The sequence below is a fragment of the Peromyscus maniculatus genome, chromosome 5, assembly GCF_049852395.1.
Source record: "Peromyscus maniculatus bairdii isolate BWxNUB_F1_BW_parent chromosome 5, HU_Pman_BW_mat_3.1, whole genome shotgun sequence".
NCBI lineage: Eukaryota > Metazoa > Chordata > Mammalia > Rodentia > Cricetidae > Peromyscus > Peromyscus maniculatus.
In genome coordinates, this window is record NC_134856.1 from 50,863,524 (window position 1) to 50,889,973 (window position 26,450).

Sequence of the window (26,450 nt, forward strand, 5' to 3'; positions counted from 1 at the left end):
CGTGATGTCACCTCCCATGCTCTCTCACAAACAGCTCCTTTGCTCCCTCACTTGGTCACCCGCCCACAGGAACCCTTACATGGAGTCGGGAGGGGTGTGGTGGGCTAATCCTTTTGTACGCTGCAAAGACGTGTCTCTGCCTAAGATGCCTTCTGATTGAGTTAATAAAGAGCTGACGGGCCAATAGCTAGACAGGAGAGAATAGGCGGGATTTCCGAGGAGAGAAAGGAACTCTGGGAAGAGAGGCAGGGAGACACTAGTGAGCCTCAGAGCAAGTTGGAGGTATAGAATGGGAGAGAGGTAAAGGCCATGTGGCAGAACATAGATGATTAGAAACAGGTTAATTTAAGGTATAAGGGCTAGTTGGGAACAAGCCTAAGCTAAAGGCCAAGCTTTCATAATTAATAATAAGTCTCTGTGTCATTATTTGTGGGCTGGAGCTCCAAAGAGAGTCTAACTATAGAAGGGCCTCATCCGAGTGCCCAAAGGAGGAATCTCATTTTTGAGGGAGAGTTGAGGTAGCTGGCTCTTGAGAACCAGTTTTCAGTCCATCTTGGTGAGGAAGATGGTGATGGTGTTCCTGGTGTCAGGGACACGGGCTGCTCACCTCATGGTGGAGCAGGAAGCAGCCAGAGACTAGAATTCAGACCAGCCTGTACTCAAAGGCCCGCCCTTGGTGACCCACTTCCTCTAACCAGGCCCCGCCTTTTAAAGGTTCCATGGCCTCTCCACATAGTGCCACTGGCCGGGGACCAAGGATCAAAACAGAAATCTGTAGGAGTTATTTCAAATTCGAACAGGAAAACCACTTAAACGTCTTTATTTTTTAAAAAGGATTTATTTATTTTATTTTATGTGTATGAGTATGTTGCTTACGCGTATCTACATGTATTACATATGTGCAATACCTAAAGAGGCCAGAGAGGGCATTAGATCCTCTGGGACTGGAGTTACAGCTAATCATGTACCTCCATGTGGGTGCTAGGAACTGAACCTGGGTCCTCCATAACCACTGAGCCATCTCTCCAGCCCCTGAAACTTTGTTATTCTTGTTTTTCTCCTGTCATTGGTATATGGAACTGTTGGCTCTGTACATTCTAGGAAAGCACTCTACCACTGAGCCACATCCCAAGCTTTTGGGACTCTGATTCTGCCCTGTCCATCTCCATCCCATGCACAGCTTCACACAGCCAGTCGGTGCACACGGTTGGTGGAGCCCCAGCCTTTAGGGAATCTGTATGCAGTGTTCAATCCAACCTAGAAGACAGATTCAGAGAGACTAAGTTACATTCTGGGGACACAGGCAAGTGTGTGGCAGAGCCAATACACCCTTGTCTACTTGTCTTCAGGACTAACATTCTTTACTTTCTTTTCAAGATTTATTTATTTTATGTATGAGTGCTCTGTCTGCATGTACACCTTTATGTATCAGATCCCACTATAAATGGTTGTAAGCCACTGTGTGGTTGCTGGGAATTGAACTCAGGACCTCTGGAAGAGCCGTCAGTGCTCTTAACCTCTGAGCCATCTCTCCAGCCCCAGGACTAACATTCTTAACCTCTCTTTCTCCGATTTTTGTTTTTTGAAACAGAGTTTCATTGTGTCACTATGTAGGTTAGTTAAGGGTGACCTTGAACTTCGGTCCTTTCACTTTCAACTTCCAAGTGCTGGGATTACAGAGACATGCCGCCAACTCCAGTGTGCTAGTTTCCACTGTCAACTTGACACAGTGGAGAATCACCTGGGAAGAGGCTCTCTGTAAGGGATTATCTAGATCAGGTTGGCCTGAGGGCATGTCTCTGTGTGTCTGTGTGTGTGTGGGGTCTTATTTATTTATTTATTTATTTATTTATTTATTTATTTATTTATTATTTATTATTTAGAGACAAGGTCTTACAATGTAACCTCGGCTGGCTGGGAAGTTGCTACATAGACTAGGTTGGCCTTGAACTCATAGAGAGCCACCTGCCTCTGCCTCCAGAGTCACTAGGCTGATGTTGTGACTATTGTTATTGAGACAGGAAGACCTTCCCACTGTGGGTGGCACCATTCCCTAGGCAAGGGATCCTGCACTGTATGAACGGAAAAGTCAAACTGGGCACTAGCACACATGAAGCCTTGGTTCATTGCTTTCCCTTCCTGATTATGGATGTCATGTGACCAGCTCCCTCAAGCTCCTGCCGCTGTGATATCCCTGCTGGGATGGACTGTAACCTGGAACTGAGAGCCAAAATCAGCCCTGTCTCTCCTGAGTTGCTTTTGTTGAGATATTTTATCACAACAACTAGAAAGGAAAATAAGCCATTGGGTTTATGAAATGCGGGGGATGGAACCCAGGGCTTCTTGTATGCCAGGAAAGGACTCTACCAGCTGAGCTGCATCCTCAGCCCCTCTTTGATTTTTAGAAAGCATTTATTGTGGTGTGTGTGTGTGTGTGTGTGTGTGTGTGTGTGTGTGTGTATGTGTGTGTGTGTGCTTGTGCGCTAGAGTGCACACGCACATGTGTCATAGTTCATGTGTACAGGTCAAAGGACAACTTGCAGGAATTGTTTTCTCCTTCCATCATGCAGATCCCAGGGATTGAATTTGGGTCAGGCTTAGAGCCCAGTATTTTCATCTGCCAAGTCACTTCCCTGGCCCTCTCTTTAATTTTTTAAAGAAAGGATCTCACACCTTTAGTTCTTAGCACTCAGGAGGCAAAGGCAGGCAGATCTCTGTAAGTTTGAGGCCAGCCTGGTCTACACAGTGAGTTCCAGGACAGCCAAAGCCGTATAGTGAGATCCTGCTTCTAACAAAGCAAAGCAAAGAATCAAACAAACAAACAAAAAGAAAGGTTGTTTCTGTAGACCCCCAAACTGGCTTTGAACTCATCATTCTCCTGCCTCAGCTCTTGAGTGCTAGTATTACAGGCATGTGCCACCATGACTGGCTAAACACACGGTTTCTCTTGATTTTAAACCATTAATCTCGATTTTACATGCAACAGCTTGCGTCTCAGCAGAGCAGGCCTGTGTTCTGGACATCCACTCTCCTGTGGGGATTGCAGGGCCATCCCAAGAGTCCCATCTAACCAGGAACAGCTCCTGGGAAGTTCCCAGCCCAGGACCTGCTTACCTGACTCATCCTCAAACAGCAGCCCTGTTCCCCAAGGGGGAAGATGGGGCTTACAAAAGTCAAGAATTCTAGACAGGGCCATGTCAGGTCCAAAGGAAACTCCAATTTCTCAAACTAAAAATGTCCTGGACTATAGGAGGATTTCTGGTGGTTAGACAAAAGCCAGCATTCCTTAGGAACTTGTGAAGCCTGTTCCCCTCTGGAAAAAGGAGTCATTTTTCTTATCACTGGTAGAAAGGACAACTGGTTATTTGTGGTATGTATTAGCATATCCAAGCACTCCTGGCCTCCAAGATGCCTAAGTAAAGCACCTGTCACACATTTCAGCGTCTGTGCTGGTGTCCTAACCCTTCTCACCCTAAACTCCCTCTAGCTTATGGGCATTCTCCTTATAACCCTGCTATTTCCGATATACCTCCCCAACCCCTTCATCTCGCCTTCCTTCTCTCTGTTTTTCTCTCAATCTGCTGGTGATGTGCAGTCTATTTCTTTCTCTCTCTGCTCTGGACTCTTCCAAACACCTCTGGCTGTTCTTTCTCTCGTATTGACAATAAAAACATTTGCCTTAACCATCCCGTGGCGCAGTCATGAAGTCAGTCCACACAGGTCATACAGACGTGAGTACTAGAATCGGGATTGAGACCTGACTCAGGAGTACCTTTTGCATAGCCCTCCAACCCTTTCTGGGCTTGTTGGATTGGGCTGTGATAATTGTTGCAGCACCCCTGGAGCCAAGCAGTGCCTGGCTCCTTGCAGGTTCTTGGCATGTGTTAGTTGAATGACTAAACCTGTCTCAGCAGGATTTCAGGTTTGAGAAACTAGAGATCTGCAAGGAGAGCCACAAAGCCAGAGGTCCTCCCTAGTCAGTCTCCATTGAAGTGTCAGAGGGTTGGACCGGTCTGCTGTGGCAGCTGCCAGGTCTGCAAACCAGTTCTGGGTGGCACTTCCGCTCCCAGAGCCCAGTACTCAGCAGCTGGGACTCAGCCTGTCCTCAGGGGCTATGTACTTTGAACAATGCCAGGAAAGGAAACCAGACTCAAAGGCACTTGGGTTTTTTCTTGTTGCTATTGGTGGCAGGGATTGGGGAGGGGGGGCAGGTTAAGATTGGTGAGGCCCAGGGGCAGGGTAGTCGCTTTGACCTGACCGCTACAGGGGAGAGAAGGCCCAGGTTTGAGAGACCCCTCAGGTCTGGAATAAACAACTGTGGCTCAGTGGTGTGTTTGTGCCCTGTCACACCATCACTCTTAAGTCTGCTAAACCAACAGCCCTGGTGGGATTCCCTTGCTGCCTGGTTTGTCGGCTAAAGTGTGATGTCCTGTGGATCTAGTATGTTCTACTCCAGTGCTTCTCAGCCTATGGGTAGGGACCCCATTGGCAAACCTCTGTCTCCAAAATATTTACATTATGATTCATAGCAGTAGCAAAATGACAGTTATGAAGTGGCAATGAAATGCTTTTATGGCTGGGTGTCACATGCCACACCATGAGGAACTGTATTAGAGGGTCGCAGAGTTAGGAAGGTTGAGAAGCGCGGGTCGACTCCAAAGAGAGAGTGCTGACTACCCTGTCATGCTCCCACGCCCCCCTTGTCTTTAGTGACCCTGAGTCTCTTTTGCATCAAATCAATTAATTAATTAATTTCAGAAGGAAGCTTGGGAGTGCCACAGCACAGCGGTGGAGCTCAGAGGACAGGAGTCAGTTCCCTCCTTACACCATGTGGGCCCCTGGAACAGAACACAGGGTGGCAGCCTTGGTGGAAGGTGCCTTTACCCTCTGAGCCGGCTCCCTGTGCGTGAATGGAAGATGGGTGCCCCAGAACCAAGGCTGGAAACACACCATCAGGAAGCTCCTGGCCCATCTCGAAGGGAAGAGGAAGATGCTCCAGTGGCCATCACCTCCTTGAAGTCCAGCGCCACACAGCATAGCGTGTCTTTGGTGTTCACGATTTCCTGCACAGCCATTGTGGTGAGGCTGTAGCCACGCATGCTCATGATCTTCCTGGGGTTGTCGGTTAGGCACTGGCCAGCCATGTCCAAGCCCAGAGGAGCATGAGAGAGCAAGGCTCTCAAAACCACACACACACACACACACACACACACACACACACACACACACACACCAAAACAAAAATCCGTCACCACTACCACCACCACCACCACCACCAACAACAACAACAACCACCACCAACAAAAAAACCCAAAGCTGGGTGTGATAGCCCACACCTGTGATTCCAACACTCAGGAGGCAGAAGAAGGAAGGTATCTGTGAGTTTGAGGCCAGCTTGGGCTACACAGTGAGTTTCAGGCTGGCCAGGAATATATAATGAGACCTTGTCTCAAACAAACAAAATAAACCCCCCAATGATAATACAGGTGGAAGTTCTTTAAACAAACAAAACAAACAAACAAGCAAACAATACTAATGTGTCCCCAGGTTTAGTCGTTATTTCTGAGGATGCGCCCATGATTAGGTGGTCCATGTGATCCCCATCTCCTTGATGAGAGTTAGTGTGAGCCAGGAGTAGTAGCGCACGCCTTTGATTCCAGCACTAGGGAGGCAGAGGCAGGAGGATTTCTATGAATTTGAGGCCAGCCTGGTGGTCTACAGAGCGGGTTTCAGGACAGCCAAGACTGTTACACTGAGAAACCCTATCTCAAAAAACTAAAACCACCAACAACAAAACAACCCAAAATTAAGACATCAATTCTCTAGGGTCCAGTTACTCTTTGCAACAAACTTTTAGGCCTGGAGCTATTTTTTTTTTTTTTAAATCTGTTTTGCAGAGGGAGAAACTGAGTCTGGATTACTTAAGGTGTCTAAGGTAGGAAGAAATGCATTGAATTCAACTCTATCAACCCCGAGTGGGCGAAGATAGTAAATGCATGCATGATATCTACACACAGAGGTGCCCCGCCCCCCCCCAAAACGCTAATGATCTTGGGAAATTTTTTGTCCACCTGGCTAAGTGATCGCGGCCAGGCAGGTAGTCCCCAGGCTGCCTCAGTTTCCCCCTTGGCGGGTAGAGGCGTGGCTCAGGGCGTGAGCTTTTGGGGTGCTCTGGCGGGTCGGGACCCGCCTTGGGACGGGGCGGCGCGTTGAGGGGGGCGGCCCCGAAGAGTCACGTGGCGCGGCAGCTGCCAAAGCAGAAGTAGGAGCCCGGCTGAACAAGACGTGTGCTGCCGGACACTCCGGGCCCCAGGCGGCTGCTGCACGCGGGGACCCCTGTGGCCCTCCCACCCTTGGCTGGAGGCCTAGGGATCGGGCGGGCGGCTGCGCTCCGGTGGCACGACCAGGTGAGTTGTCTGGAGGGACTGGGCTCCCGGGGACCTGCGTGCGCTCCGGACCCGCGAGCTGGCACCGCGTCGGGTGGGGACTGCGACGCAGCGGGCGCGGGCAGAGTTGGGGTGCGCGATCGAGGCAGGTGGCCGGGTGTGCCCTGGGGAACCCTGCTTGGGGACAGCCCGGCCCAGCCTAGCCGCCGGCCACTTCCTCCCCCGGGGCTGGCGCCACCTCTCCGGGGCGTCCGGTGGCCAACCAGGGTTTGAATGAGAGACGCGGCTCCGGGTGCTGGGGTGACTGGAGCGTCGGCCTTCAAGGCTCCTGCGGCTGAGGGTCCTGCGCGGGAGGCATGTCCCTGATTGCGGGACAGCCCTGACCCCTTGATTTTGAACTTGGGACAGTACTTCCCAGTAGTACACAGGTAGCTCCAGGGTCGGGGAGGAGCAGCCTTCCCTCCACACTCTATTCGATTCCTGAGACCCGCCCCTCCCGCAATTGTACTCAGAAGTGTGTTTTTTTTTTCTGTTCAGTTTGGGGATCTCAAAGGAGTCATTCGCCCCGTAGGAAACCAGAATTCGAGGGAAAGGTGGGTTGCATATGGACCCCGGAGGTTGATGTCTGGAGGAGGCTGGGGCGAGCCCTTTCGATACCCTGATCTCAAACTAGTGAGAGATTGTCAGCATGTGGGGGCGACACACCCGAAAAACAGGTGGCCTCCTCTCTGAGACCTAAATTTGAATTTCAGTTCCATTTATGTGACACTGCAGACAGCGAGGAGCTGCTCGGAGTCCAGGTTTCTCTCCTGGGCGCTGTTCTAGCCCAGAGCCTATTTTCCCATTCACGAAAGAGGCGCCCGGCAGTTTCTGACCCTGGCGGCAAAGGCCTTTCCTGGTGGGCACAGGTCATGGCCCCTGCTTTTGCTTCTGCGGGACACTTAACAGGATGTTGGGGTCGGGGCTGGCCCTAGGCTGTTACCCATTTTGCACGGTTGTGTGCCGCAGCGTAGCAGCCCCAGGGGATTTTGGTTGTGGATTTTATTGATGCTTAAAATTGCTGGGTGCTGCAGCCTCTTAGGCAAGGCGGGGCGTGTGAGGTCTTCTAGAGGAGCCCCAGCGGGAAGGACCGATGAAGAACCCCTTTGCGCCTCCTGGGTGGAGTTGGTGGGAAGTTACTGGTGGGAAAACTTCTGCAAACATTTAATTTCAAAAACAGGCAACCCCCAGCCCCCTTCCTGTCCCAAATAAGGGCTTTTCTGTATCAATTAACATAAAGTGGACCGGTCCACCTGCCTCCTCCCAGTTGCTTCCAGTGACCCCTCCTCTGGATTTACAAGCAACCGTTGTGAAACTTACAATTTTTTATATATTACAATAAGCAACATTTATAACTCACTGGTTTGTAAATTTCTTTTTATCAAAACATCTCATGAATCTCCCAAGGTCAAATTGTTTATAATAATTTATAAATTCATTTTTTTCCTTTTGTCTTTTGAGATGGGATTTCTTTATGTCACAGGCTTGGCTGTCCTGGAACTCACTCTGTAGACCAGGCTGATCTTGAACTCACAGAGATCTACCTATCTCTGCCTCCTAAGTGCTGGGATCAAAGGCTTGTGCCACCACTGCCCAGCTATAGGTTCATTCTTTTCCATAGCTTTGATACAATTTAAGGCTTTTATTATTTTTGAGACAGGGTCCCATTATGTAGTTCAAGTTGGCTTTGAACTTTTGATCTTCCTGCCTCCACCTCCCAAATGCTGAGAGAACTGGCATGCTCTTGACCTGAGCTTATTTGCTTTAGGTTCCCCCCTCCCCCCCAGAGATGAGGAGTCAAAGTGTTTCCTGGTCTTATGGCCCTGTAAGCATCTTCACGGATGTTTCTCTGCACATGTGTGCTTGCTGGATCAGAAACATTTGCATATTTATACTTTAAAAGATGCTTACAGGTACCCTTAAAAAATGTCAAACCTGTTTTCACGTCCACCTGTAGAGGTGGACATTGCTTGGTTCTTGGGTTGGAACTTGGCTTCCTCTGATGCTTTAGGGTGGGTGTAAGATGGAACCCCAGCAACCCTGGTGCAGCAGGAAGAAAAGGCAATATTCAAGGGTTCATCTGAGCCAAAGTCTAGTAGAATTCTTTCTTGAGGTTTTGGCTGAAATCCAGTACTGACCCAAATGTGCAGAGAGTGTTCAAGAGAAGGACAGTCCCTGTTTCCTGTTTTGGGGTTCGTGTGTATGAGAAGTTGTTTTCAAAGTGTGAGGGCCATAGAAATGTGAAAACAGAGGTCTCTTCTCACTCCTCACTCCAGCCATGTTTGTGTTGAAAACATTAGTTGACCAGGTTACCCACAGGAGCGGGGGTTGGGCATTGGGGGCAGGTAGGGAGGTGGGGGAAGTGGGGAGAGTGGATCACCAAACTATTTATTATTTTGGGAAGGATAAAACAGAAGCAAAGAGGGAGTTGTCTTGTTGGCCAGGGTCCTGCTCTGGGGTCACAGTCACCTGGAGACCTTCTTGCCTTGGGTGCTAAAGCATGGAATTCTGCCCGAACTGGACATGGTCGCCTGGTGCGCATCCAGAATCTCTTCCCAGCATGGTGTTGTTTCAGGGCTTGAGAGCCAGGCTTTTGCCTCACTGGGGGAAGACTTTCCTGTGCACCTGGCAGTGGGGAACTGAGGAGATGCCTGGCTGGAGCGTTCTGTACAGAGCAGAGATGTGCAATGGGCACCGGCTTGCAAGCCCTGGTTCTTACGCTTGTAAGCTGCATGACCTTGGACCATCCAGTCCCCTACCCGCTCTTCAAAGGGTCAGCCAGTTTTGTTAGGATGTGGTCAAGTTCTACCAGAATTCTGAGCTCCAGAAAGCAGGCATTGAAGGCTCAGACTCAAATGACTGTCCTCATGCTTTGTGTCCTGACACCTGTACCTGTGACCTTGGTCATGTAATTTTCTCCTCGCTGGATGGATTTTGATTCCTCCCTTCCCTCGGTGGTGGGAACTGAACTCAGGGCTTTGCTCTTGCTGGGCAAGTGCTCTACACCTGAGCCCTATTACCCAGGCATTTGCCAGTGAGGCACCTGGGCAAACGGGTGTGATGTCTAGGGGAGCACGTATTAACAGATACTCGACAGGGGGCCTAGCACCTTCCATTTCGCTTCTGGTTCTTCTTTCCAAACTAATGAAATAGCCTGAAAAACCCCCCTTTCCCATCCCCAGTGGCTAACAGTGTCAGTGTGAGCAGTGTGTGAGGTCGCTCCTGAGGGGACAGGAGAGCTCAGGGTGTACCTTGTGAGTTTGCATCCTGGCTTGTGTTGGTTGAAGCCTGTTCCCTAGACTGGAAGACTTCCTCCAACAGGGTCTCACTCTGTAGCCCAGGCTGGTCTTGAACTCCTAGCAACCCTCCTGCTTCAGCCTCCCGAGTGTGTGACACCGTGAATCTATTATTTTATCTTGATCGGGTCTAGCATAGCTCAAATTGGCCTTAACTGTGGCTGACCTTGAATATCTGATTTTGCTCCCCCCCCCATGTTGGGCTTATAGACTTATGGCACCCCATCCTCTTATGTGGTGCTAAGGACCAAACCCAGGGCTTTATACATGCTGGGCAAACACTTGACCTTCTGGGCCATATCCCCAGCCACCTTCCTCTCCCAGATAATTTCTCTGAGGCCTCAGGCCCCTAGATACTTCCCTGACTAGATCTGGGCTCTTCTTACTGTTCCTGGGGGGGGGGGGCGGCATTCACCCGACTCAGCAGACTCAGATCTGCTTCCCAAGCAATAGCCGGGGAGCAGGTGGCGGGAAGGATTTCCCACGCCTAGCACTCCCACAGAGGGGCCTTTGGCTCCCCGACATGTGGAGATGCAGGAAGGGGCAAAGGGCAAGGCCTGTGCCTCTCCCTGCTCCCTGGCATTTGCATCCTAGTTGGTACACCGGGCTGATAACACTGTTGAGTGTTCAATGCCATGGGTAAACACTCATCAGTGGGCTCTTAGTTGGTAAAAACACACCATCCATACCCTAGGGTAGTTTACCCCCATTTTGCGCTTGAGAACGTTGAGGTTCAGAGCAGTTTGTCTAGAGGCTGAGCAGGTTAGAGGCCCGTACAGCCCTAGTCCAGGGGCGGCCTCTCACTTCCTGTTCTTTGACCTGGGATAGTTCTAAAGAACTAACGTGTTGCTTGATAACCTCAGTGGATACAGAGTGTCAACTGTGGGGCCTGGAAGGAGGAGCTGAGGTTACAGACCCACTCACACCCTCTTAGCTGATTTTTTTAAAATTAAAAAAACACCTTTATTTATTTATTTATCTATTTATTTATCTATTTATTTATTTATTTATTTATTTATTTATTTATTTATTTATTTATTTATTTATTTATTTTTTATGTGTTTGAGTATTTTCCTGCATGTATGTATATGTACCATGTGAGTGCCTGGTGCCTGTGGATGTCAGAAGAGGGCATCAGCACCCCCCTGGAGCTGGAGTTATTGGTGGTTGTGAGCTGCCTGACATGGGTATTTGGAACTGAACCCGGGTCCTACTGTTTTGAGATACTGTCTTGTGTAGCCCAGGGTAGCCTTTAACTCACTGCGTGTAGCAGAGATTGACCCTGAGTTGATACCCCTGCTCCCCGTTTCCAAGTGCTAGGGCATGCATCACGGCTGCCAGCTTTTGTCCTTGTTTTAAGGGCCTGAGGTGATCAGTAAACTTGTTTAGTGCTTACGAGGTAGGTAATGTTGCCTTCCTTTGCATGGCTGGAAATGAGGCCCAAAGGGGGTGGGGCTCCCCATCTGGCAGGCTCCAGGGCTCTAGGGCTTTGGGCTGAGAAGTGATGGAATTGGATTTGTGTTCTAAAATGCTGCCAGCCACTGGGCTGAGAATCTGAGGAGCCCAGGGCAAGAAGCACAGTCCAGGGCCCAGTAGAGAGCTCCTTGGAGAAGCCAGGAAGAGGGAAGAATGTCTGGATTCTGGTTTTTCTGATTGCTTTTGGGTATGAGAAAGTCCAGACAATGATTGGAGTACTCTCTTGAGTACCAGCAGCCTGCTGGAGTGCCCTGCTCCCGAGACCCCTGGATGCTCTGCATTGCTGAAAGCTGCAGCTTTCTCTGTGGGCTTTGGAAGGGCCAGAACTTCCTCCTAAAGAAGGGATGGAATGGGCTGGGCGGTGGTGGCGTGCACCTTTAATCCCATTACTAGGGAGGCAGAGACAGGTGAATCTCTGTGAGTTCAAGACCAGCCAGCCTGGTCTACAGAATGAGTTCCAGGACAGCCAGGACTACACAGAGAAACCCTGTCTCAAAACAAACAAACAAACAAACAAACAAACAAACAAACAAAAAAACCCACCAACAGCAACAACAACAAAACAAACAATAATTAAAAAAAAAACCCCATAAACAAAACCAAGAAGGGATGGGATGGAATTGGAGGTGTGGAGAAGCCTCTGTCTGCAGGACCCCACACCTGGATCGTTGGGGGTTGCTAGGCCCGGGCATTTTCTGCTCTCTTGGCCTCATGGTTATGCAGAGGAACCTGTCGTTCTAACTTTGTTGTGAACGGATAGCGAGGAATCTTCTAGCAGGTGAGCCACACTGCTGGAGAACAGAGGTTAACGAACATGTGAACATGTCGGAACTGCTTTGGTTATTCAAATTCGGACAAGAAGAGAGGAGGGTCACCCATCAAGCTATGGAGATTTGGTTATTCAAAGCTCGTGTAGTGGTGAGGTCATGGAGGCCAGCCAGCGGCCTACTTTATTTAAACCTCTGCCTTCCGGCTCCACTCTCTAAGTGGCCCAGGGCTCTTGGCATGAGAACCTTCATCTATAGCTCAGCCCAATGGGAATGAGACAGGCCCTTGTCTCCTGATACTGACGCCCCCACTCACTCACCCACCTCCGTTAATTAAAACCAGTCCTTTTTTTTTTTTTCTTTATCCTGCCCCTCAGAGCCTCCATATTTCTCCTGCTTCTTTTCTCCCCCTGGAGTGACTGACAATGACCGCCATGGTCAATGTGGACACCCTTCCAGAATATGAGAAGAGTCAGATCAAGAGAGCCCTGGAGCTAGGGACGGTGATGACCGTGTTCAGCGCCCGCAAGGGCACCTCGGAACGGAGGACGGTACAGGTGATCATGGAGACTCGGCAGGTGGCATGGAGCAAGACTGCAGACAAGATCGAGGGCTTCCGTAAGTACTCGCTGGGCCCCGCCCACCGGAGTAGCCCCCGTTCATTCTCCAGTCTTTGTCGAATTCGTCAGGATGAATGTCGCTTTGGTCCGTTCTTTTAAAGAAAGAAGTGTTTCCTTTTTTTTTTTTTTTTGTGGCGGTGGGGGTGGGGTGGGGTTGAGAGCAGGTGGGGGAAGTTGATCCAGGGACGTTCTTGTGAAATGACGGCAACCCCAGTTGGTCAACGTGGCGGCCGTGATATCGAAACAGCAGCAGGGCTCCTCTGGTTCCCAGAGCTGTCAAGCCGTCTGGCTTCTGAAGGGCACACTGGCTGGGGCCCGGGCTGGCTGGGGCCTGGGGTGGCTGGGAGCTTGGTAGCCAAAAGGCTAATGACTTTTTTTTAAAAAAAATTTTATTGCAAACCACAGCGGCAAGAGGCTTTGACTTTGGCATTTAAGGGCACAGGAAAAAAAAGTCATTGGATATTTTGCAGCTTTCAGATGAAATTCTGGTCCTGATGGCTGTGCCTCTCCTCGGCACTGTCACCCTACACTGGGCTGTTTGTTGACTCAGTTCCCCGACTGTCTGAGGAGATTGCTTGCAGCAGACAGAGTCAGGGCACTTAAGCAGCAATGTTCAGTTGCAGAGGTGTGCGTTAATTTTATTACTTATCCATTAGTGTGAGTTTCATTCATTTATTTATTTTGGTGTGCACGTGTGGATGTGTGCCCACCCATCGCATTCGTGTGAAGGTCTGGGGACCACTTGTGGGAGTTGTCTCTCCTACATGTGGGTTCTGGGGACAGAACTCAGCTTAGCAGGTTGGGTGGCAAACACCTTTAGCCAGTGAGCAATCTTGCCAGTTATGTTTGTTTTAGAAGGATCTCATGTGGCTAGCCTGGAACACAGAATGGAGCTAAGGACGACCTTCAATTTATGATCTTCCTGCCGCTGGTTCTCAGGGCTCGGATGAGAAGCATGCACCACAATGCTGTTTTTTGTTTGTTTGTTTGTTTGTTTGTTTGTTTGAATGCAATGCTGAGGACGGAACCCGGGGCTTTGTGCGTGTAAGGCAAACACTCTACCAGATGAGCTAGGTCTCCAGGTCCCTACTGAATAATTAACAAAATTTTTTATAGCTATTTCTTTATTTGTGTATATGTGTGTTTGGGCACACATGCGAAAGCCAGAGGACACCTTATAGGAGCTGATCCTCTCCTTTTACCATGTGGGGTCCAGGGATCAAACTTAAGTCACCAGGCTTTGTGGCAAGTGCTCTTACCCACAGATCCATCTTGGCAATCGGCTGAATAGCTTTTCATTGAAAAACTACAATGTACCTCTGAAATAGTAGTAGTGCTCAGAAGGCTAAGGCAGGAGGCTTAAGTTCAAGGGCTACATAGTGAGATCTTGTCTAAAGAATAAAGTAGTTCTAGAAGTTGGGGAGCTAACTGACAAGTGCCTTTCACCTCTGACCCTTCACCCGTACCCTACACATAAGCTCTGTCCTAACTTGCTCTTTGTTGTGGTACACAGTGTGAACAATAATAAATAGGGTAGGAAAAGACTTATTTCCGCTTACAGGTACAGCTCATCATTGAGGAAAGCCCTAGGGCAGGGGCTCCAAGTAGAAACAAAGAGACACTGTGGAAGAACGATGCTGATTGGCTTGGCTTACTGTCTCTGGCTTGCTCAGCTAGCTTCCTTAGGGATGACACCTCCCACAGTGGGCTGGGTCCTCCTACATCCATTAGTAATCCAGAAAATGCCCCATGGACAGAGCCACAGGACAGTCTGAGGGAGGCGATTACTTCCAAGGTGATGCTGGGTCACGGAAGCTAATATGTCAGGCTTCTAAGCAGCTTAGTTTGTCTTCTAGTAATATTCTACATTCATGTCATGGGTGTGTATTTATTTAATGCAAATGGCGACTGCCACCTTCTACTCCTGGGTTTCTTTTCGCCTGGGGCTGGCTTCTTATCGGCACACGGTGATCTGTCTCTTCCGTGGGCCTGGCCTCCCTGTAACAGTTGAACCCAGAGTGGGACAGTGTGTGCTGTTCCCAGACATTTGTCACTGCAGCCATGGCTCTTTTTTCAGTCTTCTTAAAACGTCGTGGTTTTATTGAAACAAAGTCAACTTAACATACTTACAGTTCACGATTTAAAGAGACACTGCAAATCCAGGTGTGGTGGCTCAAACCAGTAATCTCGGCCCTCTGGAGGCAGGAGGATTATGGGTTTAAGAGAATGCTGGGCCAGGTATAGTGGCATGCATCCTTTTTGTTGTTTGTTTTTGTTTGTTTGCTTTTTTGGACAGGGTTTCTCTGTGTAGCCCAGGCTGTCCTGGAACTCACTACGTAGACCAGGCTGCCCTCCAACCTGGAGATCCACCACACCACCTGGCAAAATCTGAAACACTTTTTTTGTTTTGTTTTTTGAGACAGGGTTTCTCTATGTAGCCCAGACTGGCCTCAGCCCAGAGATCCATCTGTCTCTGTCTTCCAAGTGCTGGGATTAAAGACGTGTACCACCACTGCCTGGCTTGTGACATGCACCTTTAATCCCAGTACTTGGAAGGCAGAGGCAGGCAGATATCTGTGAGTTCAAGGCCAGTGGTCTACCTAGAGAGTTCCAGGACAGTCAGTCAGGGCTATGTAGAGAGACCCTGGAGAGAGAGTTTGAATCCCCATCACCCACATAAAAGCCAGGCATGGTGGCACACACCTATAATCCCAGAGCTGGGAAGGAGGCAGACAGGTCCTTGGGGTTTACTAGTCAGCCAGTCTAATGCCAATCAGTGAGGTGCAGGTTCAGCAAGGAACCTTGTCTGGAAACATAAGGTAGAGAGCAGTCGAACAAGACACCAGCTATTGACATCCTCCTGCCTGTGACAAAGGCCACCACGGTGGTCAGTATGTTTAAATACACATCAGCACTGCCAAGGTCAATTCTGGAGCATTTTCAGTAAGTGACCCCGTCTCCCTGACCCGCCTCCTCCGACTCTCTCCTGCTGACTCTCTCCCCTAGCCCTGAATCTCCTTTCTGTTTCTACAAATGCTGCTGTTGTGGCCGTTTTGTGGGAACGGAGTCCTATTTGTTTATGGCTTTTTCACGTGGCTACTTTCTGCTTCACAGTTTAAGATTTATCCACTTCTTAGTGTGGAACAGAATTTTATTCCTTTAGACATCCAAGTAATATTCTACAGTGTGGCTATTCTACATAAAAAATTGTTCGTCTGTTATTTTAGGTAGTTTAAATGGTTTCCATCTTCTATCTAATTTGAAGAGTGTGGTTCGGAACATTTGTGTTTTTTATGTTTAGAGGTTTTTACCCCTTTTTTTTCTTTGTGTGCCTTGGCTGTCCTGGAACTCTCTCTGTATACCAGGCTGGCATTGAATGCACAGGGATCTGCTCTGCTGGGCTCTGCCTCCCGAGTGCTGGCATTAAAGGCGTGCGCCACCGCTGCCATCTTTTTAACAATTTTTTTTTTTTTTTTAAGATTTGGAATATTTTTAAAGATTTAAAATCAGGTTTTCTGTTTTTAATGATTTATGTATTTATTTATTTTTAAATGTGTCTGTATAGGTGTGTACCCCTGTGAGTTTATGTGCACGTGTGTGCAGGTATCTATGGGCATCAGAAGGTCATCGGTTGTAGGTGCTGGGAACTAAACCCAGGTCCTCTGTGAGAGCAGTGAAATCTCTGAACCATGGAGTCTTCTCCTCATCCCTGGTGTATAGATAGCTTTTTACGTGGATCCCCCTCCCCCATAGGTTTGGTGTGAAATTCATGGGTTATATGCCGAGGGAGATGCAACCCTGGTTTCATTTCTGCGTGTGCAGGCATGGGTGCCTGAGGTCAAGGGTGCAGTGTGTTTTCATTTTATGGGGCAGTTTGGTGTCACTCCAGAAAAGCAGCTTCGCTTGTGTACTTGAGTCATGAGGTCGGTCCCCACACTTTCACCTGCACTGCCTTAGACTTCTATACTTGTCCATTGACTGGTAGAGTTGAGTTATTTCTTTTTTTTTTTTAATTTTTTTTTTGGTTTTTCGAGACAGGGTTTCTCTGTGTAGCTTTGCGCCTTTCCTGGAACTCACTTGGTAGCCCAGGCTGGCCTCGAATTCACAAAGATCCGCCTGCCTCTGCCTCCCGAGTGCTGGGATTAAAGGCGTGCGTCACCACCGCCCAGCCATGAGTTATTTCTTAATAAGATTTTAAAAGAAACAATTTATTATAGTGGGTGTGTGTGTGTGGGGGAAGAGAACATGTATTGCCTCTTTTGGAGATAGCTCTGCCAGGTACCTGATAAGGCTTTGGCAATTGCTAAATGAGATGCAAATCCTCTGGAGCTCACAGGGTCCTGCTGGGGACCAGTAGGTGTCTTGACTTCCTGTTGGCTGCCTTGACCTTTCTGTGTTAGCATTGCTTTATCTGCAGACCCGGACATTGCTGCCAAACTGCACAGGCTACCGCTGAGGGTCAGCCATGAGGAGCCTCATCAGAGGCACTCCCCTGCTCCACAGCATTTGGTAAACCCTGCGCATGCTCCTCCTCTGATTTCTATGGCCACCATTGCTGCTTCTGCTTCCCTAGGCAGTTGAAGTATCTACCCTCCTGGCCTGGGTATTTCTGGTGGGCAGAGGAGCCAGACTTAAAAGAGAAACTGGCACTGTGACTTTGAACGGGCTGTGATTGGTGTTCCTGCTTGGTGAGGGTGTCTGTGGAGAGGCAGAAAAGCCACGGAGACACAAAGCTTAGACAAGAGACTCCTCTGGACCCCTTGGAAGGAGCAGGCCTTAGGACTCAAGGGGACTCAGGGTTCATTTAATGGCTTCTCGGTGTTAGGAGTTGTAAGTGGCAGCGGCGGGACCCCCAGATGCAGCTGCAGGCTGGCGGGCAGCCCAGTCCATGTGGGCATGGATGGAGGCTGGGCTGCGGGTCGAGATACACAGCTCAGACGCTGCAGCTGCGTGGAAATGGTTTATTATAATAGAGAGATGAAGAGGCAGAAAGACAGAAAGAGGGAGACAGGAGGGGGGGAAGAGAGGTAAAGAGAGAGAGAGGGGGAGGCGAGGGGTTCCAGAGGTGCACACCTCCTGAGAGGAAAGCAGAAGAGGAGAGAAGGGAAGGGGTGGAGTTTTCCCTTAAGAATAGGTTTTTAAGCTGGGCAGCGGTGGCGTCCGCCTTTGATCCCAGCACTCTGGAGGCAGAGGCAGGCCGATCTCTGTGAGTTCGAGGCCAGCCTGGTCTACAGAGCGAGACCCAGGACAGGCACCAAAACTACAGAGAAGTCCTGTTTCTAAAAACAATAAACAAATAAATAAATAAATAAAAAATAGGCTTCTACATCATGGCATAGGGTGGCACCAAGGGGGCGGATCAGAATGTCAACATTTGGCAGCAGGAATCTGCTGGCCACTGTTGGGTCTGGAGGGAATGGGCATACGTGAGGGTTCCATGGGCATGTAATTTTGGGGTCCTTAGTTGCTGCGGGCCGCAGGAATATATCATAAGACTCAGCTGGTTATGGCAAAGTCACTACCTGGAGGAATCAGAGAATTCCTCCAGAGGAAAGCCAAATTCCAAGGAGCTTTTGGTGTTATTTGGCTTGTTATATATCAGCTGTCTTCTGTTATGAGAATCATGTGTACCTTCATAGTTTTCCCAATTGACTTTTCCCTAAGAAGGGCTAACAGTGTGGGCCGATCACTCTCTGGACATATACATTCCAGGTATTTGGAGAACAGCCTCAGGAAAGGCTTTCTCTGGAATCAGATATCTCCCTTAGCTACTTTCAACGACTAACAGTGATAGCAGCCCACATGCAAGCCTCCTGACTTAAGGTAGATTCTACAAGGAGACACCACCTAGGTCAGGGGGACGTTAAGTAATAGCTTTACACACTTTAGCCCGGACCCTCCTTTCTTACAGCCTTATTATTCTTATCACCCCTCCGTTTGACCCTGGAAGCCTGGCTTTACACGGCACTTCCAGGGCACAGGGACGGAGAAGAGAAAAGAGGATGGAAGAACTAGATGTGCAAGAACTTGAGAGGAACACACTGAGATGGGGAAGAACTAGATTGAAGGGCTAGAAGAGAGGACTAGAAGAACGAGATGGAAGGTGAGGAAGAGCCAGATGGGGAAGTACTAGCTGGGTAAGAACAAGCTGAAAAGGACCTAGGTGAGGCAGAATTAAGATGAGAGAATTAAGATAGAACTTGGAGGGTGCAATAGATAAGTATAGAGAGAAATCAGGCAAGAAAGGAGCTAGGCACGAGAACAGAACTGAAACTGTGTATATAGCATGTTATACCAGAGGAATTAAAGCAAGTGGACTATAGAGCTCGGTGTGCTGAGATTCTATTTCCCGAAAATAGTCCTTGCTGTTAGTGGTTCTCTCTCCTGAGCCTCTGGGATGTATAATATTAAGGCTGGTCCCGCTAATATTATACAAGACTTAGCAAGTGGGGTGTGGCTTTTGGATAAATGTATTAGTTATTGTCTTAGTCGCCGTTCCATTGCTGTGAAGAGGCACCAACGACCACAGTAACTCATGCCTTTAATTGGGGGCTGGCTTACGGTTTTAGAGAGTTAGTCCGTTATTATCACGATGGTGAGCAGGGCAGCAGGTATGGCAGGCATGGTGCTGGAGAAGCCGTTGGGAGAGAGAAAGAGAGAAACGGTGGGCCGGGGGTGGGCTTTTTGAAAACCTTGAAGCCCACCCCAGTGATGCACTTCCTCTAAGAAGGCCACGCCTTCTAATCCCGCTAATCCTATTAACGAGTACCACTCCCTGGTGACTAAGCATCCAACTACATGAACCTATGGAGGCCCTTTGGGAGGGGGTTTGAGACAGTTTCTCTGTGTAGCCCTGGCTGTCCTGGAACTCACTTTGTAGACCAGGCAGGTCTGGAACTCTTGTAGATCCACTTGCCTCTGCCTCCCTGGCACTGGGATTAAAGGCCTGGGCCACACTCCCTTTCCTTCCCCCCAGCTAGGGGAGCCATTCTTATTCAAACCACCACTTAGTTTTCTCTCTACTGGAGCAGAATACCTGACCAGAAGCAATTTAAAAAGGGAGGATTTATTTTGGTTTGAGGATGCAGACGGTCATGGCGGGGAAGGCCTGGCGGTAGCAGGAGTGCGAGGCAGCCAGTTACACTGCATCCTTAGCCAGGAAACGGAGAGAGATGAACGCTGGTGCTCAGCTTGCCTCCGCCTTTGTATTCAGTCTGGGACCTCAGCACATGGGGTGCCACCGCCCACAGTTCCGATGCATCTTCCCACTAAGTTACCTCAGTCTAGAAACCTCCTCACAGATATGTCGGGAGTTTGTTCCTAGAGTCAGGCAAGTCTTGTCAAGTTAACACGGAGGATAAACCATCACAGTAGGTATGATGACCCACTTGTCAGCCTGCTGAGGTTACCTAGTCCTGCCACCTAGGGCAGTGACTGGTTTACAGCTAGAGTGGTTTGGCTCCCCCTCACCCCAAGAGCATGTGACCATGTCTAGAGCCATGCTTGGTTGTCACAGCTGGAGTCAGGATACCACTGATGTCTAGTGCATAGATACCAGGGTACAGGACAACCTCTCACAAAGAACTGTCTGGTGTTAGAGTGTGTTGGCGGGGTTTCAGTGACATGATGCCCCGAAGTTACATGCTGGCTTTACTTCAAGCTGTGGAGTGTCATGGGTCTCAGCACTTTTCTTTGGAAATGTCTGTAGGAGTTTTTCTCCTGTTCCTATTTGCCATCAGACTGAGTATGGATTCTGCTGAAGAGAAAGGGGAAGAGGAGAGGGGAGGGAGGAGGGGAAGGGGGGGTGAGAAAGAGGAGAGATGAGTTTCTGCTCAGAAGAGAAGGCGAGGCAGAGAGGAGCTGTGTCAGGATTGTGTGATTGAGTGCCAGTGCTGGGTTTTGTACTTGGTAACTGCAGGAAAGGTGCTGTCCAGCTGGGTGAAGGACCCAGTGGAAGCCCAGTGGTGACCAGGGGAAGCCTTTACAGCAGATGAGCTATAGCCGAAGGGCTGCCTTGTGTGGAGAGTGAGGGGCGGGATTTGCCAGCTGGCGGGCAAGAATGGTGGATTGAAGCGGAAACTGTGGGAGCCAGAGATGCAAATGTGCAGATTGGAGGTCAGATCTGGAGAGGACTCAGCTGTTCTATTTCCTGTGGCCTGGCCTGAGGCATTTGGTGGTGGTCCTTAACCAGTGACAATGATGCTGATTGGGATGATGGTGGTGTTGATGGTGCTGATGATGCTGATGACTGTGATGGTGGTGGAGGTGGTAGAAGAGACCTGTGGTAATAAGGATGATGGTGCCAGTTGTGCTGGTGTTGGTGACAATGATGGTGGTGATGATGTTGGTGAGAGCAGTCTAATAATGCTCACTGTGTGCTGTGTACCACAAATTGTTCAGTCTTCATGGTGATTAAACAATGGGAATTATACCCATTTTATGGGTGAGGAGATTAAGTCCTGGGGGACCAGGTGACATGCCATTCAGTGCAAGGATAGGCTGGTAGTCTCAGATTTTTCTGGTCAATGTTGCCGCTGTCTCCTCACTATGCTTAAGTATGCTTTCATTCTGCATGCAGTGTAGGGGTTCCCAGCTTGGACCCAGAATGGTGACTTTACTCTGTCGAGTGCTGGATGCACCAAGGGGAAGGGGACTCCAGATTGTCCTCTGGATATGTGGGGAGACTGGATGGCTGAGAGGGAACCAAGTGTGCAGATGGACTGCTGGTCAAGAGAAGAAAGAGAGGTTTTCATGGATCCTGCTTCTTCCTGAAGCCCAGCCTTGGATGTTGTGCTGGCTGGTTTTATGTCAATTTGACAAAAGCTAGAGTCGTCTGAGAGGAGGGTACCTCAATTGAGAAAAGGCTGCCTGTAGATGTAACTGTCTTATTAAATAAGAAACACAGAGCCAAATGCAGAGTTAAAAGCCCAAGAGGTCAGAGCAGTAGCTAAGAGCTGAGATTAAAACCCACCCTCTTACCACCCACTGCTGCTGCCGTCCTTCCCCTGAGAAAGAGGCCTGCTTTCTGTGTGTCTGTCTTTTTATTGACTTTCTGTTCTGCCTTCTCATTGGTTGTACACCTAACCACATGACCTCCACGTCACTGCCTGTCTATACAGACCTCCAGGTCTTCTATGGTTGGTATTGAGATTAAAGGTGTGTGTCTCCAAGCTGGTGGTGTCCTTGAACACACAGAGATCTGCCTGTCATGTGATCAGAATTAAGGGCATGTACTACCACTGCCAGACTTCTGCTATGGCTTGCTATTAGCTCTGACCCCCAGGCACTTTTATTTATTAACATACAAATAAAATCACATTTTAGCACAAATAAAATGTCACCATAGCCTCTAGAAGATTGGGCTGTAACAAGGCTACTGGTAACTTCCCACAAACAGATGGCTAGGCACGATTGTTAAAGACAACACCTATATAACTCATTGAACATGGAGACATTGAACTGGTGCCTACCTAGAGTCTTCAGCCCTACTGACTAGTGTTCATGGTACTGGAAGGTACTCTGAATGCTACCAGAGGAGAAAGGCAAACATCAACCCAGCTACAAATCCTTTGATCTACAATGGGGGTCTATCTATAAGACATACTGGTGCAATAGTGGTACAAAAGTTGTAGGAGTAACCAACCATTATCTGATTGGATTTAAGGCTCAGTCCATGAGATGGAACCCATGCTTGATACTGCTTAGGTGGCTAAGGGCCTGAGACTAGACAGGCTGTGACCTAGGATAAAATGAAAAACTACTGTTCTGTTAAAGGAATACAGAAAAAAAAGACCCCCCTCCCCCAAACAGTATTCTGCTATACTCATAGATCAGTGTCTTGCTCAGTCATCATCAGAGAATCTTCCTCCTGCAGTAGATGGGAACAAATACAGAGACCCACAACTGGTCAGTGTGTAAAGAGCGAGACCTTGGAAAACTCAGTCCTAAATGGAATGTCTCCATCAAATCCTTCCCCTGAGGGCTCAGGGAACTCTGCGGAAGAGAAGACAGAGAGATTGTAGGAGCCACTGGGGATGGAGGACACCCAGAAACAACAAGGCCTTCTAGACACAAGAGGACTGCCACACATACAAACGCACAGAGACTGGCAGCATGTACAGGGCCTGCACAGATCCAAGCCAGATGGGGTTGCAGGGCTGAGAGCGGAAGTGGACACAAACCCCCATCCCTAACTGGGAAGCTACCCCCAATTGGTAAGCACTCACAAAGGAAAAATTAGCTTTCTCCAACAGAATCTCACTGAGTATTAAAACCACACTTAAGGGCAGGCCCCATGCCCAGCAGTAGATGTTCAACACAAAATGAACTCGATGGTATTTTAACCTTATAGGTCTTTTGCTTATATATTATGTTTTCTGACTTCGTTTTATGGATTTTTTGTATGTATGAATATGTGTGGTTTTGTGTATGTATGTTTCTTGTGCTTTTTCTTTTGATCTTTTTTGTTTGTTTGTTTGCTTTAGAGACAGGGTTTCTCATGTAGTTTTGGTGCCTGTCCTGGATCTCACTCTGTAGACCAGGCTGGCCTTGAACTCACAGAGATCTGCCTGGTTCTGCCTCCTGAGTGCTAGGATTAATGGCATGTGCCACCACCGCTAGGCTTCTTTTGATCTTTTTTATGTTTGTTGTTTTGTCCTGTTCTGGTTTGTTTTTATTTTATGTTAATTAATATTAATTAAGTCCTTTAAAAAAAGATGCCTGTTTGTTTTCTTTCTTTTTTTTCCCCCTTCAAGACAGGGTTTCTCTGTACAGCTTTGGAGCCTGTCCTGGAACTCACTTTGTAGACCAGGCTGGCCTCGAACTCACAGAGATTCACCTGCCTCTGCCTCCCAAGTGCTGGGATCAAAGGCATTCACAGTGGGATCAAAGGCGTGTGCTACCACCACCCAGCTGCCTGTTTGTTTTCTAATTAAAGGAAGAGAGGTTGTGAATTTGAGTGGGTGGAGAGGATCTGTAAGGAGTTAGGGGAGGGGAAACTGTAATCAGAATATATTGTATGGAAAAAAATCTATTTTCAATAAAAAACTAATAAAATTGAAAAAAAGAAAATATCAGGGCCTGGAGAGATGGTTCAGTGATTAAGAACACTGGTTGCCTTTCCTGAGGACCTGGGTTCCATTCTTAGAGCCCACATGGCAGCTCACAACTGTCTATAACTCCAGTTCCAGAGCTTCTGACACCCTCACACAGTCATCCTTACAGGCAAAATACCAGAGAACATAACATAAAAATAAATTATATATTAAAAAAAGAGATCAGGTTGGGTTTATTTATTTATTTATTTATTTATTTGGTTTTTCGAGACAGGGTTTCTCTGTGTAGCTTTGCGCCTTTCCTGGATCTTGCTCTGTAGACCAGGCTGGCCTCGAACTCACAGAGATCCACCTGCCTCTGCCTCCCAGTGCTGGGATTAAAGGCGTGCGCCACCACCGCCCGGCTCAGGTTGGGTTTTATTGCTATGAAGAGTCACCATGACCACTGGCAATTCTTAAAAAGAAAACATCTAACCAGGGTGGCTCGCTTACAGTTTCAGAGGTTCAGGCCATTATCATCATGACAGGATCATGGAGGCGTGCAGGCAGGCGTGGTGCTGGAGCTGAGGGTGCTACATCTCGACCAGAAGGTACCAGGAAGTTGATTGACTGTCACATTGAGGGGCCCTTTAGCAAAAGAGACCTCAAAGCCCATACCCACAGTGACACACGTCCTCCAACAAGGCCACACCTCCTAATAGTGCCACTAGCAGGTGCCAGTGCAAGAGATACTGAGGGGACCTCGAGGGTAGCCTGTACTTGTTGGTGGGGTCTGTCTGCCTTCTGCTGTGCTATGGCCAAGTTGAGGGTCCTGGCAGAGTAGACCCAGAGTGTGAGGCTGTGTGCAGGGCAGCCTGGCTCCTTGGCTTCCTCCTTCCACAGGCCGGGGAGGCCTGGGCTGTTCTGGGCTCACAGAAGTGGTGTGCACAGGCAGTGCATGGTTCTGCAAAGAGCTCCGAGGGGTGGGGTGTCAGTTCAGCACGCGTCTCTGCACCCGTGAGAAGAGGCAGGGAGCTGCAGCTTGCACCTCTAAGTCGTGCTGGTGGTCATGGGTGGGTGTACGTTTTGGAGGGTGAAGTGCTCATGTGAAGGATTCTGTGCTGAGAAAAAAGAAAATGGGAACTTAGTAATCTGTAGAAAAGAAAGTAGCAACATTGCCTTAGCCGGAGGAGGAGGAGGGGCTAGCCAGCACCCCGACTCCATGAGGGGAGGAGGAGGGGAGGCGGGGTCGGTGCCTTCCCTGCAGCCTCCGGTCTCTGCAGCATCCACAGCCTGAGCTGCTGCCAGCCTCAGCCCCTGGAAAGTCATGCAGACTCGTGTCCTTAAGGTAGCAAGAAGTACCGGCCAGGCGTCCTGAGGGTTTGCTCTGGAAGTGAGCTCAGAGCCGTCGGTAAACGAAACAAAGCCCTTCCCTCCCCGCCTCCCCCACTGCGGAGAAGTTCACTGTGGATGAATTCATCCGTGGAAGCATTTAAAACTACAGCTGGGGGACATTCACTCAGTTCTTCTACCCGGGAGAAGTGTGTTGAGATGCCTGTCCTCCCTCCTGGGTTTTGGTTTGGTTTTGTTTGAATAATGTGAGATCTAGATATGTTTTTACAAACTGCTGTCTTTTGTGATACACTCTTGATCTGCCCGTTTCTCTTCCTGCCATTTGACGACAGTTACATAATTATGAACTATTTTAAATACGGAGGCTGAGATTGAGGATAATGTGGCAGATGCTCCACGCTGTGGGGGCAAAGGCTTAGCTGGGCCTGAGGGCATGGGCCTCTCCTTTTGGCCTGTTGTCCCAGCTGCTCAGGAGGTCGAGGCAGGAGGATCCTGGGGTCTAGGCCTGCCTGACCACAGAGTGAGTTCAGAGCTGGGTATGGTGGCTCATACCGGTAATCCCAGCACTTGGGAGATGGAGGCCAGGGAATCAGGAGTTCCTGATTAGCTACACAGGGGAGTTCTTCAGGCAGCCTGGGCTACAAGAGACCCTTCTTCCCTTCCCTTCAAAACTAAAAAAGAAAAAAAAAAAAGACATAGTAAATGCAAGGTCGGCCTGGGTAACACAGCAAGACCATGCCTCAAAGGAAAACGCTGAAAAGGGTGTGTGTTGGGGCAGAGGCACAGCTTGGGCTGGCAAGATGGCTCAGTGGGCAAGGGATTGCTGTCAAGCCTGAGTACATGAGTTCGATCTCTGGGACCCAGGTGGTGGGAGGAGAGAACAAGCTTCCTCGGGTTGCCCTCTGACCTCCACTTGTGTGTGCACAGATGTGCACACAAAATAAATGATGTGAAACAGGGAACATACAGTTGCTGGGATATAGGTCAGTGATTGAGCACTTGCCTTGCACATAGGGCGTACTAGATCTGATTCCTAGTGTGCAGGAAGAAAGGACAGATTGTCAGGATCTGGTTGCCTGCCTTTAAGTCTCGGCTTTACAGTTTTGGAGATTTGGGATGTTATGGATCTGTAAAATGGGATGTTATGATGCCCACCTGCAGGATGTTGGGAGTTATAGGGGAGTTAGCTATGTCCCACATCATGAGGTAGTGGTTGATGTGTGACCCCGGGCATGCAAGGTGAATGACCAGATGCTGTTCAGGTCCTAGCAGTAAATCCGCAAAGCTCTCCCAGAAGACACTCAGGTTTTAAGCCCTGGGACCTTTGAATGTGTTGCTCTACCTGTCGGAAGGCTCTTTGCAGAGGGGATTCTGTGAAGAATCTTGGCATGGGACAATGATCCTGGATGATGGAGCTAGGTCTGATCTAATCACAAGGTTCACAGAGGTGTGAAGGTTAAAGTCTGAGAGAGAGAAGCAC

The 26,450-nt window shown here is 49.0% G+C and overlaps 1 protein-coding gene across 1 annotated transcript in view; it reads left to right on the forward strand.

The window, feature by feature from the left end:
* Nucleotides 1-6,239: 6,239 nt before the first annotated feature.
* Nucleotides 6,240-26,450, forward strand: part of Plcg2 (phospholipase C gamma 2) — a 145,528-nt gene continuing 125,317 nt past the window's right edge. The window contains exons 1-2 of the mRNA XM_016004943.3: nucleotides 6,240-6,407; nucleotides 12,342-12,582. Coding sequence (XP_015860429.1) covers nucleotides 12,390-12,582 — 193 coding nt within the window. The 5' untranslated portion in view covers nucleotides 6,240-6,407; nucleotides 12,342-12,389. The remainder of the gene's footprint in view (nucleotides 6,408-12,341; nucleotides 12,583-26,450) is intronic.